We start from the raw sequence: 15,551 nt of genomic DNA, 5'->3' as shown, positions 1-15,551 counted from the left end.
TTTAAACTGACACATTGACACACACTCATATATTTATACAACACACACACTCACACTCACAAATACACTCATAATTTATACAGAGGTTGATACATTTAGATAAAGTTTAGATCTGCATTGTAATCGTTATTAGTTTGCCCTCTTTACTATGTATCCCACCTTACACCTTAGGGAGATGGGAATGGCTGAAAACCAGCGCTGCATGAAAATATTATTTCAAGCAGCATAAGCTGAGCCTACTCCCTTTTGTCTTAATGTATGTTTTGTAATGAGCTGATATTGTATACTTAAATTAAGTTCAAGGCAATAAATTTTATTATTATTATTATTATAAAAAAACATTTAAATATCGAAGTATAACATAGTAAGGAAAAGTGCCGCTCAGGATTTTTGAAAAATGCAAAAATTTTGAGCCGGACTACCAATAGGCTCGTCACATTGAGATATAATATGTCAAGTCTCATTTGCCCTGTAATTTCACTAGCTACGGCGCCCTTCAGTTATGGTACCCATGATGTAACCTGTTTCCTTAACAGACATTGAAACTGCAAGATTGGTTTATTTTAGTTACTTTCACAGCATTATGTCATAATATGGTATATTATTATGGGGTAATGCTGCTGATATTGATTCTATTTTCGTGCTGCAGAAAAGAGCTGTTCGGGCAATTTGTGGTATGGGACCAAGAGAGTCGCTTAGATCTAAATTTAAAGATTTTAAAATTATGACTGTTTCTAACCAATATATATTATATGAAAATTTAGTGTATGTTCATAAAAATGGCAATAAATTTCAAAAGGTATATGAAAAACATAATATTAATACTAGAAACAAAAATAAACTGTTAATGCCCACTTCTAGTAAGACTTAGTAAACTCGACAAGTCATTCATCGGTAATTGCGTTAGATTTTATAATAAGCTTCCTGAGAACATAACGGAAATGTCTCTCAACAAGTTCAAAGCCTATATTAAACATAAACTTATGGAAAAATCATATTACAATTTAAAGGATTATTTAGATGATAAGAAAGCATGGGTATGAATTGCTCTAAAAAGATTTGAGCTTTAGTTACCCTTAAATAAGTATTTATAATTATGAATAATTTTTGAAAAATTGATAAGTTATACTAAAAGCAAAATGGTCAAATTGTGGGTAGAGGTAACTAAAAACTATATTCAACAACACTCACTAAACAGTGAGTGTTGTTGAATATAGTTTAGATGAACATTCTTGTTTTTAGTTATTTGGTTGAGTTCCTGTGACAGTTTTCATCATGCTCGCTTAAATGTCACTGCTTGTGGCGGCGACGTGGGACGGGTCGTTCCCTTCCCTAAAATATGGTCGAGGGAGGCGATGGCTGGCCCATGTGTCATGCTCGTGAACGGGCACTGCTTGCGGTGGCAGGATGATCCTGTAGCCGGAAACTCTGCCTCATGGTTTTAAAATTAAACTTTTTATATTTTTATAATTGCTAATAAAATGTTGGCTAAATACCTTTATTTATTTACGGTGTGTGTGAATTGATGCATCTACTGTACCATGGCCTGGTATTATTGTTGATACAGTAGTAGTCGGCCGTGAATGTACTCAATAGCTCTTGTTTTTTACGTATTAATTTACATTTTTTTTTTGAGTATTTGTTGTTTGAGTATTATTGCTGCATCACTTTACATATATTATAACTGAAATGATTTGTGAGTGATTGCCACAAAGAGTTTCTTGCCACTTCTTATTAAAGCTCAACCCTCAAAGGAGGTGGATATAAAAAGAAAAGTCATTTCCTTGACCTGCCTGAATAAGGTGATTTTGATTAGATTACCCTAAAGGATTGAGCTTTTGATTACTGTTAGTAAAAATATAATATTAATTACAAGTTTAAGCATAATTATCAAATTGTAAGTAGAGGTATTTGGTGAGTATTGCATGATATGTAGGATTATATGGATGTATTAGGATTATTTTATTGTTGTTTGCTGAGTTCTCGTAACAGGTTTCATCATGCTCGCTTAAATGTCACTGCTTGTGGCGGCGACATGGGACGGGTCGTCCCCTTCCCTAAAATATGGTTGAGGGAGGCGATGGCTGGCTCATGCGTCATGCTCGTGAACGGGCGCTGTTTGTGGTGGCGGGATGATCCTGTTGCCAGGGACTCGGTTTCAGATTCTTTAAAGTTATTGTGTATACATATATATGTATGGATATATACATGTTTATTTATTTATAATCGCTTATAAAATGCTCACAGAATACCTTTATTGATTTATGGTGTATGTGGTTGATGCAGCTACTGTACTCAATAACTTTTGTATTAATTTACATTTTTTTTTGACTTACTCGTGTAAGACATTGACTATTTGACGTTTGAGTGTGTTTGTTGCATCATTTTACATTTTACAAATTATATTGTAATTGAAATGATCTGTAGATCTTGATATAAAAGAGTGGCAATGAGTTTCTTGCTACTTCTTCTCATTAGCTCAACCCTTTACGAAGTAGCGGTAGATTCAATAAGAAAAATATTTTATTTTTTTTGACATTCATAAGTGTCATTTTCGTGACCTACTTGAATAAACTGATTTTGATTTGATTTAACCGGCATCCTGTGCAAAGGAGCCTCTGGTAATTAACCTTAACTTACTGATAATGTCTCTCAGATGTTTTGCGAACGGTGTGTCATCCTGCGACAGGCGGGGCGCTATTTGAGGCAGCACGGCGACATACTTCCACGAAGGTATCGTCTGCAGCAGCTCCCCCAGGCCATTTGCATCCTCCAAATTTAGCAAATGGTTCTCGAACCAGAGAGATATCACACGAAACACAGACAGGTTGTTCTCATCACTCTGTTTCAACGATAACAGGTAGTACCTAAAATAATATTCATTTACTTCCTAAATACGAGGAACAAAGATAAACTTGTTATGCCTATTACTCGGTTAAGTCAAGTTAGTCTTTTATTGGCCGATGTATATGCTTCTACAATATGATCCCAGAAAATGTACAACACAAATGTGTTACGAAATTTAAAAGAATTGTTAAAAAACGTTTGTGGGGGAAAGGTATATAACATAAACGATTTTCTTAATGACCCCACAGACTGGGAATGAAGCGAATACCCTCAGGCTCTTTAATTATAAATGTTTATTGTACGATATTACATTGCAATTTTTTTTTGTAACTTTTTTTAATTTTTATATAAAAAAAAGACCCGCTGAGTTTCTTCTTCTCAGGTCTGAGGCAGTCTATTTTGAATAGCGTGGTAGTTTTTGACGTTCATTAAGTGATTTAGAATCCTATTTTTAATAAAAATATTTGAATTTGAATTTCAAAACTTGTAGAAATATTTGGATCAAAATTATTGTTATGCGGCATTATTTTTTGTAAAATTTCAAATGGAATTAACTTATAAGTCTTTTTGCATATATCTTCACTGAAATGCCGTGCTTTTTTCCATGAATAAATTCGAAAAGATCAACAAACCACTAATCACAAATTTCATTCACAACTTTCGACCCCATGACTCCCCTTTTTTTTAGATAATAAGGGACGAGACGAGCAAGACGTTCAGCTTATGGTAATCGATACGCTCTGCCCATTACAATACAGTGCCGCTCAGGATTCTTCCCAAAAAACCTTTTGCCCAGTAATTTCACTAGATACGGCGCCCTTCAGACCGAAACATTAATCTTTACACATTGCTTGCTTCACGGCAGAAATAGGCCTATGCTCTAAGTTAACTTAAGTTCATAAGCACGATTATCCAATTGTATTCGGTTTTATTTACGATAGAATGTGTTCTAGATCTAGGCAACGGACTTAAAAACGGCAAGAGAAATGTAGTTCCACAAAGAAACGTTTGACTTTACTTATGAAGTCAAACACAGGCTTCGACTTCGGTTAGTTCATCAGTTTCTGCTTTACGTTACTTAAAAATGATTATTAAACAAAAACAAAAATCTCGTCGTTTGGAAAAATTTAAAGAACGAATTGTCACGTTAATTATGGTCTCTAATCGAAACTAAACCTTAACAGCCAGAAATAAGGTTGACTTTACATTAAATAACGATACAGATAAACGAACGATGAACGATTTAGTACCGAGCATTGTTATGGTAGAGCGGTTAGTGATATTAGCTCATGCCATATCTTTCATTTATTGAAGTGAAACTTCTTTAGAATCATTGTGATTTGAAACTCGATGAAACGAAAAAGCGAGACGATAGAGACACAAACAGGTATGGGATTCAGCCGAGAGAATTAGATACAATATATTACAAGTTGTCAGTCTCTAAAAATGATTTAAAGCGAGAATAAAATGGCATAACATAACATTAACTAAATATTGCCAAGATTACCTCAGAGCTAACTTCAAAAAATTTAGTTTCTCTGCTCTGGTGTTCTCGATTTCAGCCTCATCCAACTCTCTGAATGCATTGTTTGCTAATAATGCTCGTTTTTCATCCCTAGAAGAAACATATTGTTATTGCATTGGATAGGTGTGTTACAGTAGTGTTTTGCGTAGTGGTGTTAATAATAATAATATATAATCAAACTAAATGAAAACTCCTAAAAAAGCAGTACACAAACTATAATAACATCATCAACGTTAACAAAAATATTCATATAATAAAAAGTATTTGGCCAAATTATGTCATATTTTTATGGGACCAAATGGCGAACATTCCGCATCAAACTAAAGAAGAATCACGGAAAAATCAGATCATAAATTTCAGCGTAATCAGTGTACATACATAAAAATACGAATCGAATTAAAAAAACATCCTCCTTTTCGAAGTCGGTTAATAAGTACTCTTTAATAAACCCACACACAGCAAACACATACCTTGAATATTAAATTAAAACAAATATTACCTCTACCAAAACATGATATAAATAGTAAAAAAGAGAGCAAACAAAGCGAGATAGAGACAATAAGAGTGACATATTTAATCTCATTACTTAGTGAGCGCATTATGTGATGATTTTAGTGAGGCCGCTGTTCCCTTCATGTTCTCTGTACACTTGACTTTGTTTTCAAACGTCGTCGAATTCATGTAGGCTACCACCTGTGAAACAATAATCAACATTATAAATATAGCCGGAGACACTTTGACAAACTTTGAATAAACAATGTTGGCTATCTTACAAAATGTCTGTCGGACCATTAAGTAACGAGGGAAATTAACTCACGAAAAATAAGGGACGAGACGAGCTGAACGCTGATGGTTATTGATACGCCCTGCCCATCAGTCATGCATTTTTTATGATTATTTTTGATTTACCTACAGATTACATTTCGATTATTACTAATGAATGTAGTATTTTTTTATTACTAAAACATATTTCAAAGTTACTAATTAGTAATAGAATAGTTACTAAAACATCATAGATAATACAAAAAAGAATTTTTAAATCGACTGCTACTGATAATTTTTACGGCTGATCGCATTTTGACGGCTTGTCGTATTTTACACCGATAAAGTTTTAAAATTAAATATTTTTCATTTATAGTCTGTTAAATTACCTTTCTGTGGTGCCGCTCAGGATCCTTGAAAAACCCCAAAAGAGCGGCACTACAATAATTGCGCGCGTCACCTTGAGACATAAGATGTTAAGTGTCATTTGGCCAGTAATTTCACTAGCTACGGCGCCCTTCAGATCGAAACACAATAATGTTTATACATTACTGCTTCACGGCAGAAATAGGCGCCGTTGTGGTACCCATAATCTAGCCGGCATCCTGTGCAAAGGAGCCACCCACTGGTAAAGATATGATAGTAAAAATTATAAACCTGCTTATACTCAGCATCAGCAAACTTGGCGATATCGAAGTACACTTTGAGCCTCGTTTGCACATGCTCCCGATCTCCCAAAGCGTTCAGACTCTTCTCGAGGTACTTTTCTATGATGTCTCTCGCGTTTTCTCGCTTACACTCCGCCATCCACAACCCATACTGCCTAAAAATTATAGCAAATATATACACGTAACATAAAATAAATATAAAACACAACAAAACTTACATTTTGTAAGAATAGTAAGATAAGGCAAAATTATAATGTAACTAGCTGACCCGACAGTAATTTTTCTGCACATAATAAATATAATATAACTAGCAGACCCAGCAAACGTTGTATTGCCGATATTAAAATCGCGATACAAAAGTAACTGTTGATCGTAGATGGGTGAAAATTTGAAGTTGTATGTATTTTTAATGCTGACTCATAATCAACAAATTTAAAAAAAATGTCAAAAAATTAAAAAAAAAAATTTAACCACCCTTAACATTGAGGGGGGATGAAAAATAAATGTTGTCCGATTCTCAGACCTACCCAATATGCACTCAAAATTTTATGAGAATCGGTCAAGCCATTTCGGGGGAGTTCATTGTTTAACTATTAATTTTATATATTAGAAGATATTGACACACTCTTACACAAACTATCTTGCCCCAAACTAGGCAAAGCCTGTCTATGGGTACAAGACAACGATATATTTAATACAATATACTTACTTAAGCATACATAAATACATATATACATTTATAACTCGGAAACAAACATCCATATTCATCATAATATAAATGATTGCACCTACCGGGATTCGAACCCGGGACCTCTAGCTTAGTAGTCAGGGTCACTAACCATTCGGCTATATCGGTCGTCAAATAAATATAAATACTATATAATAAAAATAATATATAAATACTGTTTTTATTACTTTATCAATTAAATTTCAAAACATCAAGAATTATTTCGAAAAAATATGCTCCCTGTTGTTATAATGAAATTGTTTCACAGCAGAACTATCGAACCGTACGTCAATAAATTCCTTCAATAGAAAATATGTCCATACAATACAGATATTGTAAATAAAAATAATTATCGGAAATAAGTATTATCCTATCTGTCAAGTTGGAATAAACTGAACTCCATGAAGTAATCCCTTTAAAATCCGTCCATTAGTTTAGGAGTTCACTGGGAACAAACATCAGGACACTTTACTATTTATTTATATATATTAGGATGTAGTTCAAAGGCAAAATCAAAACAGTTTCAGTAACCCAAGAACAAATGCAGCGCGAAGTACTTCAACGTTGAGATAAATAAAAAATAAAAATAAAACAACCGACTTCAAAAACAATGGATATAATTTTCACTAAAAATTATAACAATAATTGCGTATTTTTATACACTCTAATTAATCTAATTCTAGTTACCATAATTGTTATTAATACTTGAATTTCTCATTTATTTAAGAAATATCTTTTTAGATATTTCTATTATGTACTGCATATTACCTAATATTTCTATGAACTACATTTCAAGATTTGTCTGTGGCACCAAAAAACTGTGCTTTCTGGGCGACATTTTAAAGTACGATAAACAATGCTTTTTAGGGCATAGAGTAAAGACATTTGAAAATTTATTGAAGTAGTCGTTACTTTGCGGAAATCCTGCTTTGTATGCATCGGTCGGTGCTGTGTGACCGTCCACCTCACCCCGGAGCCCCAGGTCGATCCACGACAAATGCCACCAGGAGACCTGATTGTCCTCACATCATGTAATATGTAATAATGTTTTACCAGTGGGAGGCTCCTTTGCACAGGAAGCCGGCTAAATTATGGGTACCACAACGGCGCCTATTTCTGCCGTGAAGCAGTAATGTGTAAACATTATTGTGTTTCGGTCTGAAGGGCGCCGTAGCTAGTGAAATTACTGGGCAAATGAGACTTAACATCTTATCTCTCAAGGTGACGAGCGCAAAATTGTAGTGCCGGTCAGAATTTTTGGGTTTTTCAAGAATTCTAAGCGGCACTGCATTGTAATGGATAGCGCGTATCAGTTACCATCAGCTGAATGTCCTGCGCGACTCGTCCCTATTTTCATAAAAAAAAATACATAACAAGAGACCGTAGGATGTGTGAGCGGTTGAGGTTACAGCTGTTACATCTATACCTACACTTATTAAGTATTGTAACAACTTACTGGCGCTGTAAACAAATAATAAATTAATAAAAAAAGTACTTACCTCAAAGACATAGCTGTTAATTTAACATTTTGTGATTGGTTGACGACATTCTCATGTAACAATGACAGGGCGATATCTTTATGACCTTTGTGCCACGCTATTTTACTTTCCAGTAATATGATCTCTTTGGACGTCTGGAACTTCTTAACCATGGAAACTAGACGCTGAGCCAGCTGCACTCTGTGATTGGACAATCCTAATTCTAAAAATAACAGTATTGGTATAAAACACGAATGAAAGTATATAGTAGTAGAACTTTTTACCAGTGGGAGGCTTATTTGCAGAGGATGCCGGCTAGATTATGGGTACCACAACGGCTCATATTTCTGCCGTGAAGCAGTAATTTTAAAACATTACTGTGTTTCGGTCTGAAGGGCGCCGTAGCTAGTGAAATTACTGGGCAAATGAGAGTTAACATCTTGTGACGTGCGCAATTGTAGTGCCGCTCAGAACTTTTGGGTTTTTCAATAATCTTGAGCGGGACTGCATTGTAATGGGCAGGGCTTATCAATTACCATCAGCTGAACGTACTGCTCGTCTCGTCCCGTATTCATACAAAAAAAAGTAAACATACCTGCATATTGCAACTGTAAGCTAATAATATCAGCGGAAAACAGCCTATAATTCTCAGCTGCATGCTGAAGTATCAAACTGCGCTGCGAGATCAAAGCTTCGAGATGTTTAAAATCCTTGTAAGGCGGTAAGTTTTCTATCCGCCAGTCGTCAATTAATTGAGTCAACAGTGCCTTTTCACATCTTACAGCGAAATATTTGTCAATATCACGAAACAGGTGCAAGTTGGCTATAATTTTGTAAAAGCATTGACTGTTTTCCATATTTAAGCTTCGACATAATCTAGCTATAGTTTGCTTGGCTTGATTTAAAGGAATGTCTAGTTTCTGTTTAAATTCTCCTACTGGAACTATGTTTAGGCAATCCTTTAGACAAGCGTACCGGAACATTCTGGTCGCGGAGTTTATATTTGTAGTCAACTTTGATCTTTCTGCCAATTCACGTGTATCGACGAATTCGCTCCAATCACCTATAATAATATACAAAACAAAAATCGGTTATGATAATCTAATTTCCTAATATACAATTATTGATATTTAATTTCAAACTTATAATTTTTATTAAAAATAGGATTTTAAGTTAGCTTATTGAATGCCAAAATTTATTACCCATTGAATAGAAAGATATTATATAGATCAGTTGCATTACATTAATACGTATTTTTAAATACGCCGGGGGAGGTCTATTCATACAAAAATAAAAAATAAAAATCTTTTCAATTTCGCAACACTATATGTGTTTTATAGTTTCCGGATTCCTGTTGTAATAATAGTACATAATATAAACCTCGCCATGCAAAAGACTTTATTGATTTGATTGAGTAGTAGGCATCACAAGTGCGTATTCCTGGAACTTTATCATTACCACAGTAGAATATGAAACTAAGTACATTTGAATCTTTAATAGTTCTTTTACTGAATCTACCATATGTTCGAAAAAGTAGAGCTTATGAGAAGAAGATAAAAAACATAATAATTTGGAAAAAATAGTAATGTCAAGAGATGTAGCATATTCTACATTTAAATTTTATATACCCATTTGTTTTTTTATTCAATCTAACATAAGGTTATCGGCACTAAGTCAAAACAAAACGTCAGAGTACTGTCTACTTCGTAAAGCGTAACTTAGTTAATTTTAAATATAAAATAATATACCCAGATACGAAAGGCAGTCGTATTTAACATCATTCAGATGTTCGTGGTCTGGGCAAGACTTGATGTACTGGAGAGCAAGATGATGCATCCCGGATCTGTGCAGCGACGTGACAGCGCCGTACTGCAGCTCGTGGTCCATCGCTGCAGACGACAGAGCTATGTCGTGCAAGAGTAACGCGTCGGCGAACTGTCCCGTGTTTATGAGATGTTTTCTCTTCTCTTCTTCACTTGTCAAGTGCGCGGTGCCGCACCCTTCTACTGCGTCTATCTCTCCGATCGAGACAAAACACTGCAAGATTGAAGAGGTAATTACGACCGGTTCCGTGTTTCAGCAGCACGTTCAGCTGATGGTAATGATACGCCCTGCACATTACAATGCAGTGCCGCTCCGGATTCTTGAAAAGGGCAAAAATTCTGAGCGGCACTACAATTGCGCTCGTCACCTTGAGACGTAAGGTGTTAACTAAGTCTCTTTTGCCCAGTAATTTCAGCTACGGCGCCCTTCAGACCGAAACACAGTAATGTTTACACATTACTGCTCCATGACAGAAATAGACGCCGTTGTGGTACCCATAAGCTAGCCGGCATCCTGTGCAAAGGAGCCTCCCTGTGCGGTTTTATTAATCATAGTGTAAAATGTAGGAATACCTACTATCGGTGGCGATGTTGTATCGTTTATGAATAAAATTGTGAATTGTACAAACGCACACAATAACATCCAATGAAATTGTAAATGATTGCTACTTTCGTGAGATATTTTTTGCCTCATACATTTGTGTGTTTAGTTACGATATCTGAAATATTTTTTCTATTTCCTAATGTTTTTAGGAAACCGGCACACCGCCCTGGTTCAATGCGTGAGTTAAAACAGTAGCTGACTTCAGAAAACATGCGTATTAAACCTGGCCACAATGGATCCGAACTGCAAAGTTCGATAAAGGAAATACAGCCGTGCCTCCAGATTCTTTAAGCGGCAAATCGTCCGGAAGTCTCAGCAGGGCCACGTGTCCTGGAACAGCTCTTGGTGTTGCAAAAGGTTGGTAGATTCAGCCAGTCGTCCCTGCCATCGTTGCATACGGCAAAAGAAAAAAGCCGATCTTCTGTGTACTCTTTTTGCCTGCAACTCGAATCTTAACGACAATGGAAGGGCACCGCCGACGAATCTAACTTCAAGTTTAAAGATGTTTCTATACTAAGCTTACCCCTCTGAAAATGCGCTGTAAGTGACAACCGCCGTCCAAATTGGTGGTGGCGTCTGGGGAAGCAGGAGGGACATTATTGTTCTCAGCAGACGCCCAGAGTTCGCCGTAGTAAATTGCGACAAGGTTTAAGTCCGCCAGAGCTGCCGCCCACGCTACTTTGTTGTAATCTAAATGAAGATAGTTTAATGTTTCCGAGCGCGTCCTCCTATCAAAACCATTTTACACATTATAATTATTAAATCATAAATATTCTAAGATAATATTAATATTGGAGATGTCTAATAATTATGCGTTTTAAAATGGCAAGCGCTATTATAGTAGAAACTAGAAAGCCTCGGTCGACTATATATACGGAGCAAATGGTTGAGAATAAGGCATTGATTACTATTACTGAGGAAAATATAGGAGGGTGACACTGAGAGTTATTAGAAGTCCATGAAGAAGAAGGTAGTAGAAGCTAGTTGTATTAAATATAACAGTTTACAACGGATGATCTGCGTGAGGGACGGCCTTCTACGCCGACTGAAGATAACGTCAGTGTTGTTGATTCAACAGCTTTCATAACATTACAAAACCATCTTAATAGTCATAGCTAGCCATTTAAAGATATCGTAATCATGGCAGAGACCACGGAAGACTTAAGCCCTATGCACGAAGGGCTCAATACAGCTTCCCCTTGGGAAGTATCCTCAAAATGAACATGGACAAGACGAAGATCATGTCTAATGTCCATGTCGCACCTACTCCCGTAGCAGTTGGGAACTGTATTCTCGAATTTGTTGATGAGTACGTCTACCTTGGACAAATTATACAATTGGGCAGGTCCAATTTCTTCTCGTCCAAAGTAGTCCAGTGATGACATACGGAATGCAGACGCGGTCGCTGACTATGGGTCTTGTGAGGAAGCTCATTGTCTGCAGTGGGCAGGGCATATAACTCGATGGACAGGCCGTTGGGGCAGTAAAGTCCTCGAGTGGCGACCACTTACGGGAAGACGTAGTGTTGGTAGGCCCCCCCACAAGATGGACCGACGATCTGGTCAAGATCGCCGGAATAGGTTGGATGAGGGCAACGCAGGACCGATCATCATGGCGATCTTTGGGGGAGGCCCTAGTCCAGCAGTGGACGCCTTGCGGCTGAAATGATGAACTGATGAATGTTGGTAACTGGAGAAAGTTATTAAAGCAGGTATGACAAGAATAAAGCATGTGCAGCTCAGCAAGCTTCACCATATCTCCTTTATTTTGATGGAACTGACCTGGCCTTGTAGTGTTTCGCCTGCAGTCTGATGAAATCAACAACATTGAGCACGTAGTGAATTATAGTTTTATGATTATAATTCAGTTTACTGGTGAGGCGTGTTCCAGTGCCGTCCTCGGTGTTCTCGAGTTTGTCGTCAAACGTCATGTCCCAGATGAACTTGAAAAAGTGATTGATTTGCTCGCTGATAACTTGCATATGGATGTCCGTCTTTGTCTCCAGTACGATTCCCAACACAGACGGTAAGATTTTCACACAAACGTTTGGCTAAAATGCATCGATAAAAAGGTTATGGAACACACCAAAATGAGGAGTATTTAAAAAATACGACTTGCTAAGAGGAAGAAATGGTGGTTTTCCAAGGACGAAAATAAAAATTATGAAGTGTTCAGTAGCGGTGAGGAAAACAGATAAGATATACTACTACTATATAATTTAGAAGTAAAACATGCGTTATCTTTAAATGCAATGTTGCGTATATTCGTGCGTAAGTAAAAATTACAAAGCTCTTTGAGAGGAGGATGGGGGAACAATCTTATACAAAATACCGGTTAGAAAGGCGTATTAAGCTGCCCCGTTCCCGAGTTCACTTCAAGATGTCGTTGTATTTAAATGGAGTAAATCCGTAACATCAAGTTTTTACAACCGTGACAAAAAATAACATAAACAGTAATATTGCGAAGGACAAATGAGATCATTAAGAATTATACGATACAAGCTTTATCCATTTACATAACAAAGAAATAGCTTTGGAAATATATTTTGTATAGAGTAACTAAAAGTGAGTTTACCTAAAGACGTAAATTACCTTCAAGCCACAGACAGCACTGACAGCCGCCGCAAAATTATTGGCCCCAGCAATGACGTCCAACAGAGATGTAGTTATCCGAGCGATCCACTGCAAATGTTGTTCGCTGTTCTTTGGAACCCAAGAGTCCAATCTGTTGTACAAATTGAACTTAGAACTGTCAATTGTGTACTCGGCAAAAATCTCACAACTTGACGGAGCCAATGGCTGGATCATTTCTTTATTAATGTCGTCCAAATCTAAAACGAAACTCTCATACAGTCCATTTTTTCTGACTATATAACTGACAAAGTTTTGATGTACAACAGACCTTTAATATAATACTTTTTTGTAAGTTGCGCCGTCACTCCTCAATGGACTGTGTGCATGGTACATTATCTTATCAATCACCGCCACCCGTCACGGTATGATTATTAATAATGCGCCCTCCGGAGGTTAACAAACTAAGTCCTAAACGTCAATATCCGTTCACTTCTTCACATTCCTCACATTGTGTGTCTTCTACCGCATTTATCATGGGAGTGTGCCGAAGAGCTGTTTCACCTGATTCCTGCCGCCGAACTCCATCTTCGCACGACACGCCACAAGTTAGGATATCATCCCCACCATCTGGATGTGTGGCGGTCCTACACAGTGCGGTTTTCAAGGAGCTTTCTTCCACGTACTAAAAAGCTAATGAACTTCCTTGTGCGGTGTTTCCGGGACGATACGACATGGGTACCTCCAAAAAAAGCGCGTACACCTTCCTTGAAGGTCGGCAACGCTCCTGTGATTCCTGTGGTGTTGCAAGAGAATGTGGGCGGGGGTTATCACTTAACACCAGGTGACCCGTACGCTCGTTTGTCCTCCTTCTCCATAAAAAAAAAACATTCCTCACATCTGTACTCTGTGGTCGGTTGCCCCGTTCACTTTATTAACTTTCTTCCCATCCGGATCCCTCTAATAACTATACATAAAATTGCGACAGTAACATATGAATAACATAGAGCTCGTCGGCATATTATCTGACAAAAATCTTAGGGATTCATCTTGATGTAAAATCAACATCTACTGCCACTTCGGAAGAGTGGTTTCTGAGTTTAAGTCAAAAAAAATTAAACAGGAACGAATAGTTTGATATAAAAAAATGGTTTCTTATCTATTAAAGTAAGTAGTAAGTAAGTAAGTTTTAAAGTAAATAACCCTCACTTCTGGAATTCATTACTCAAGTTAAATTTGAAAACGATGCGGGACACGAACTCGCGACCTCTCGCGTTCCGTGCGAGCGCTCTTTGCACTAAGTCAAATTGTTTAGATTTGAATGAGCGACATCTCAAGTTAATTTCCTAATATGTAAAAATTGGGGTTGAGCAGTATCAACTGAAAAGTATCAACAATATCCTGTAGATGAAGCCACAACCTGAGAGATGGACAAGATTTCTCAACGATACATCACTCGAACGGTTGGCTCAGCGGAAAGAGCGCTCGCACAGAACTCAAGAGTTCACAGGTTCGTCTCCCGCATCGTTCATAAATTTTGTTTTCAAATTTAATATGTGTAAAAAGAAATTATAATAACGAACAATACACCATTATCTATTAATACGGCTTTACTCACATTTTTGTCGGTACCGACTACCGACTAGTTTCGGACCATTCGGAGGTCCTTCATCAGGGTGAGTGTGGTGTTCAATAGTGATACAGTGTCAGTGATACCATGCTCGTCATCACCGGCGCACCCCGCGCCCCCGCCCTGTCCAGCCGCTCACTCCGAGCTCAAGTCCGCAGTTAGAGGTGGGACGTTATCGCAAACCACCCTCACCCTGATGCAGGACCTCCGAATGGTCCGAAACTAGTCGGTACCGACACAGACAAAAACGTGACTAAAGCCGTATTAATAGATAATTGAATAATGACTCACGAAAGTTTTAATAATTTAATACACCATTACCTAAAGTTAATTCACTGTCCCGAAATTTTAATAAGCGATTGACTCCCTTGGCAACTTTAATACTTATACTTGGGTTCTCATCAAACAGAGCGCTCGATAAAGACCATAGCGTTATATATGTGAAGTACTGTCTGGGTGTCAGCTCTTGTACTCTGTCGGTGCTCGCGGGGGGCACGGTCACCAGGGTTTTTAAATCGTATGTGGCTATTTCTGCTAAACAACTGCATGCTTCAATTTGGATCTGAAAATAGGAAAACTTATTAACCATTGCAGTTCCATGCATTTTAAAATCACATAGGCATTGGCCATTTACGACCTATGCAACATAATATATTTAGGTAATATAACAAGTACTTATAAATATGTTAATTTGGCTCTTGAGGAAATAGATAGTAAGTTATTCCTGACATCACATTCAGTAAAAGGTACGAAAGAGAAAGGTTCAGGAGCTTGTTTCATGAAATTAGAGAGAGTATTTAGTGTAGTTTGCTTTGTATTGTGATCAAGAAAAACAGGAGACTTTGAAAAGTGCCTATTAAGAGAATCGACGTCAAGTGAAGCAGGAAGAACTGTTTGTTGCTGTTTCCCAACACCAA

At 37.2% G+C, this 15,551-nt stretch overlaps 1 protein-coding gene across 1 annotated transcript in view; it reads right to left on the bottom strand.

The window, feature by feature from the left end:
- Positions 1-15,551, bottom strand: part of LOC126968882 (serine-protein kinase ATM-like) — a 57,012-nt gene that overhangs the window by 20,447 nt on the left and 21,014 nt on the right. Inside the window, exons 15-25 of the mRNA XM_050814010.1 lie at positions 14,956-15,196; positions 13,026-13,264; positions 12,216-12,484; positions 10,958-11,162; positions 9,756-10,044; positions 8,603-9,070; positions 8,029-8,230; positions 5,792-5,957; positions 4,959-5,065; positions 4,355-4,462; positions 2,641-2,867 (exon numbers count right to left, since the gene is read on the bottom strand). Coding sequence (XP_050669967.1) covers positions 2,641-2,867; positions 4,355-4,462; positions 4,959-5,065; positions 5,792-5,957; positions 8,029-8,230; positions 8,603-9,070; positions 9,756-10,044; positions 10,958-11,162; positions 12,216-12,484; positions 13,026-13,264; positions 14,956-15,196 — 2,521 coding nt within the window. The remainder of the gene's footprint in view (positions 1-2,640; positions 2,868-4,354; positions 4,463-4,958; positions 5,066-5,791; positions 5,958-8,028; positions 8,231-8,602; positions 9,071-9,755; positions 10,045-10,957; positions 11,163-12,215; positions 12,485-13,025; positions 13,265-14,955; positions 15,197-15,551) is intronic.

Source organism: Leptidea sinapis, chromosome 17 (genome assembly GCF_905404315.1).
Source record: "Leptidea sinapis chromosome 17, ilLepSina1.1, whole genome shotgun sequence".
Taxonomy (NCBI): domain Eukaryota; kingdom Metazoa; phylum Arthropoda; class Insecta; order Lepidoptera; family Pieridae; genus Leptidea; species Leptidea sinapis.
The sequence above is the reverse complement of the archived record's forward strand: the minus strand, read 5'-3'. Positions and strand labels throughout refer to the sequence as shown.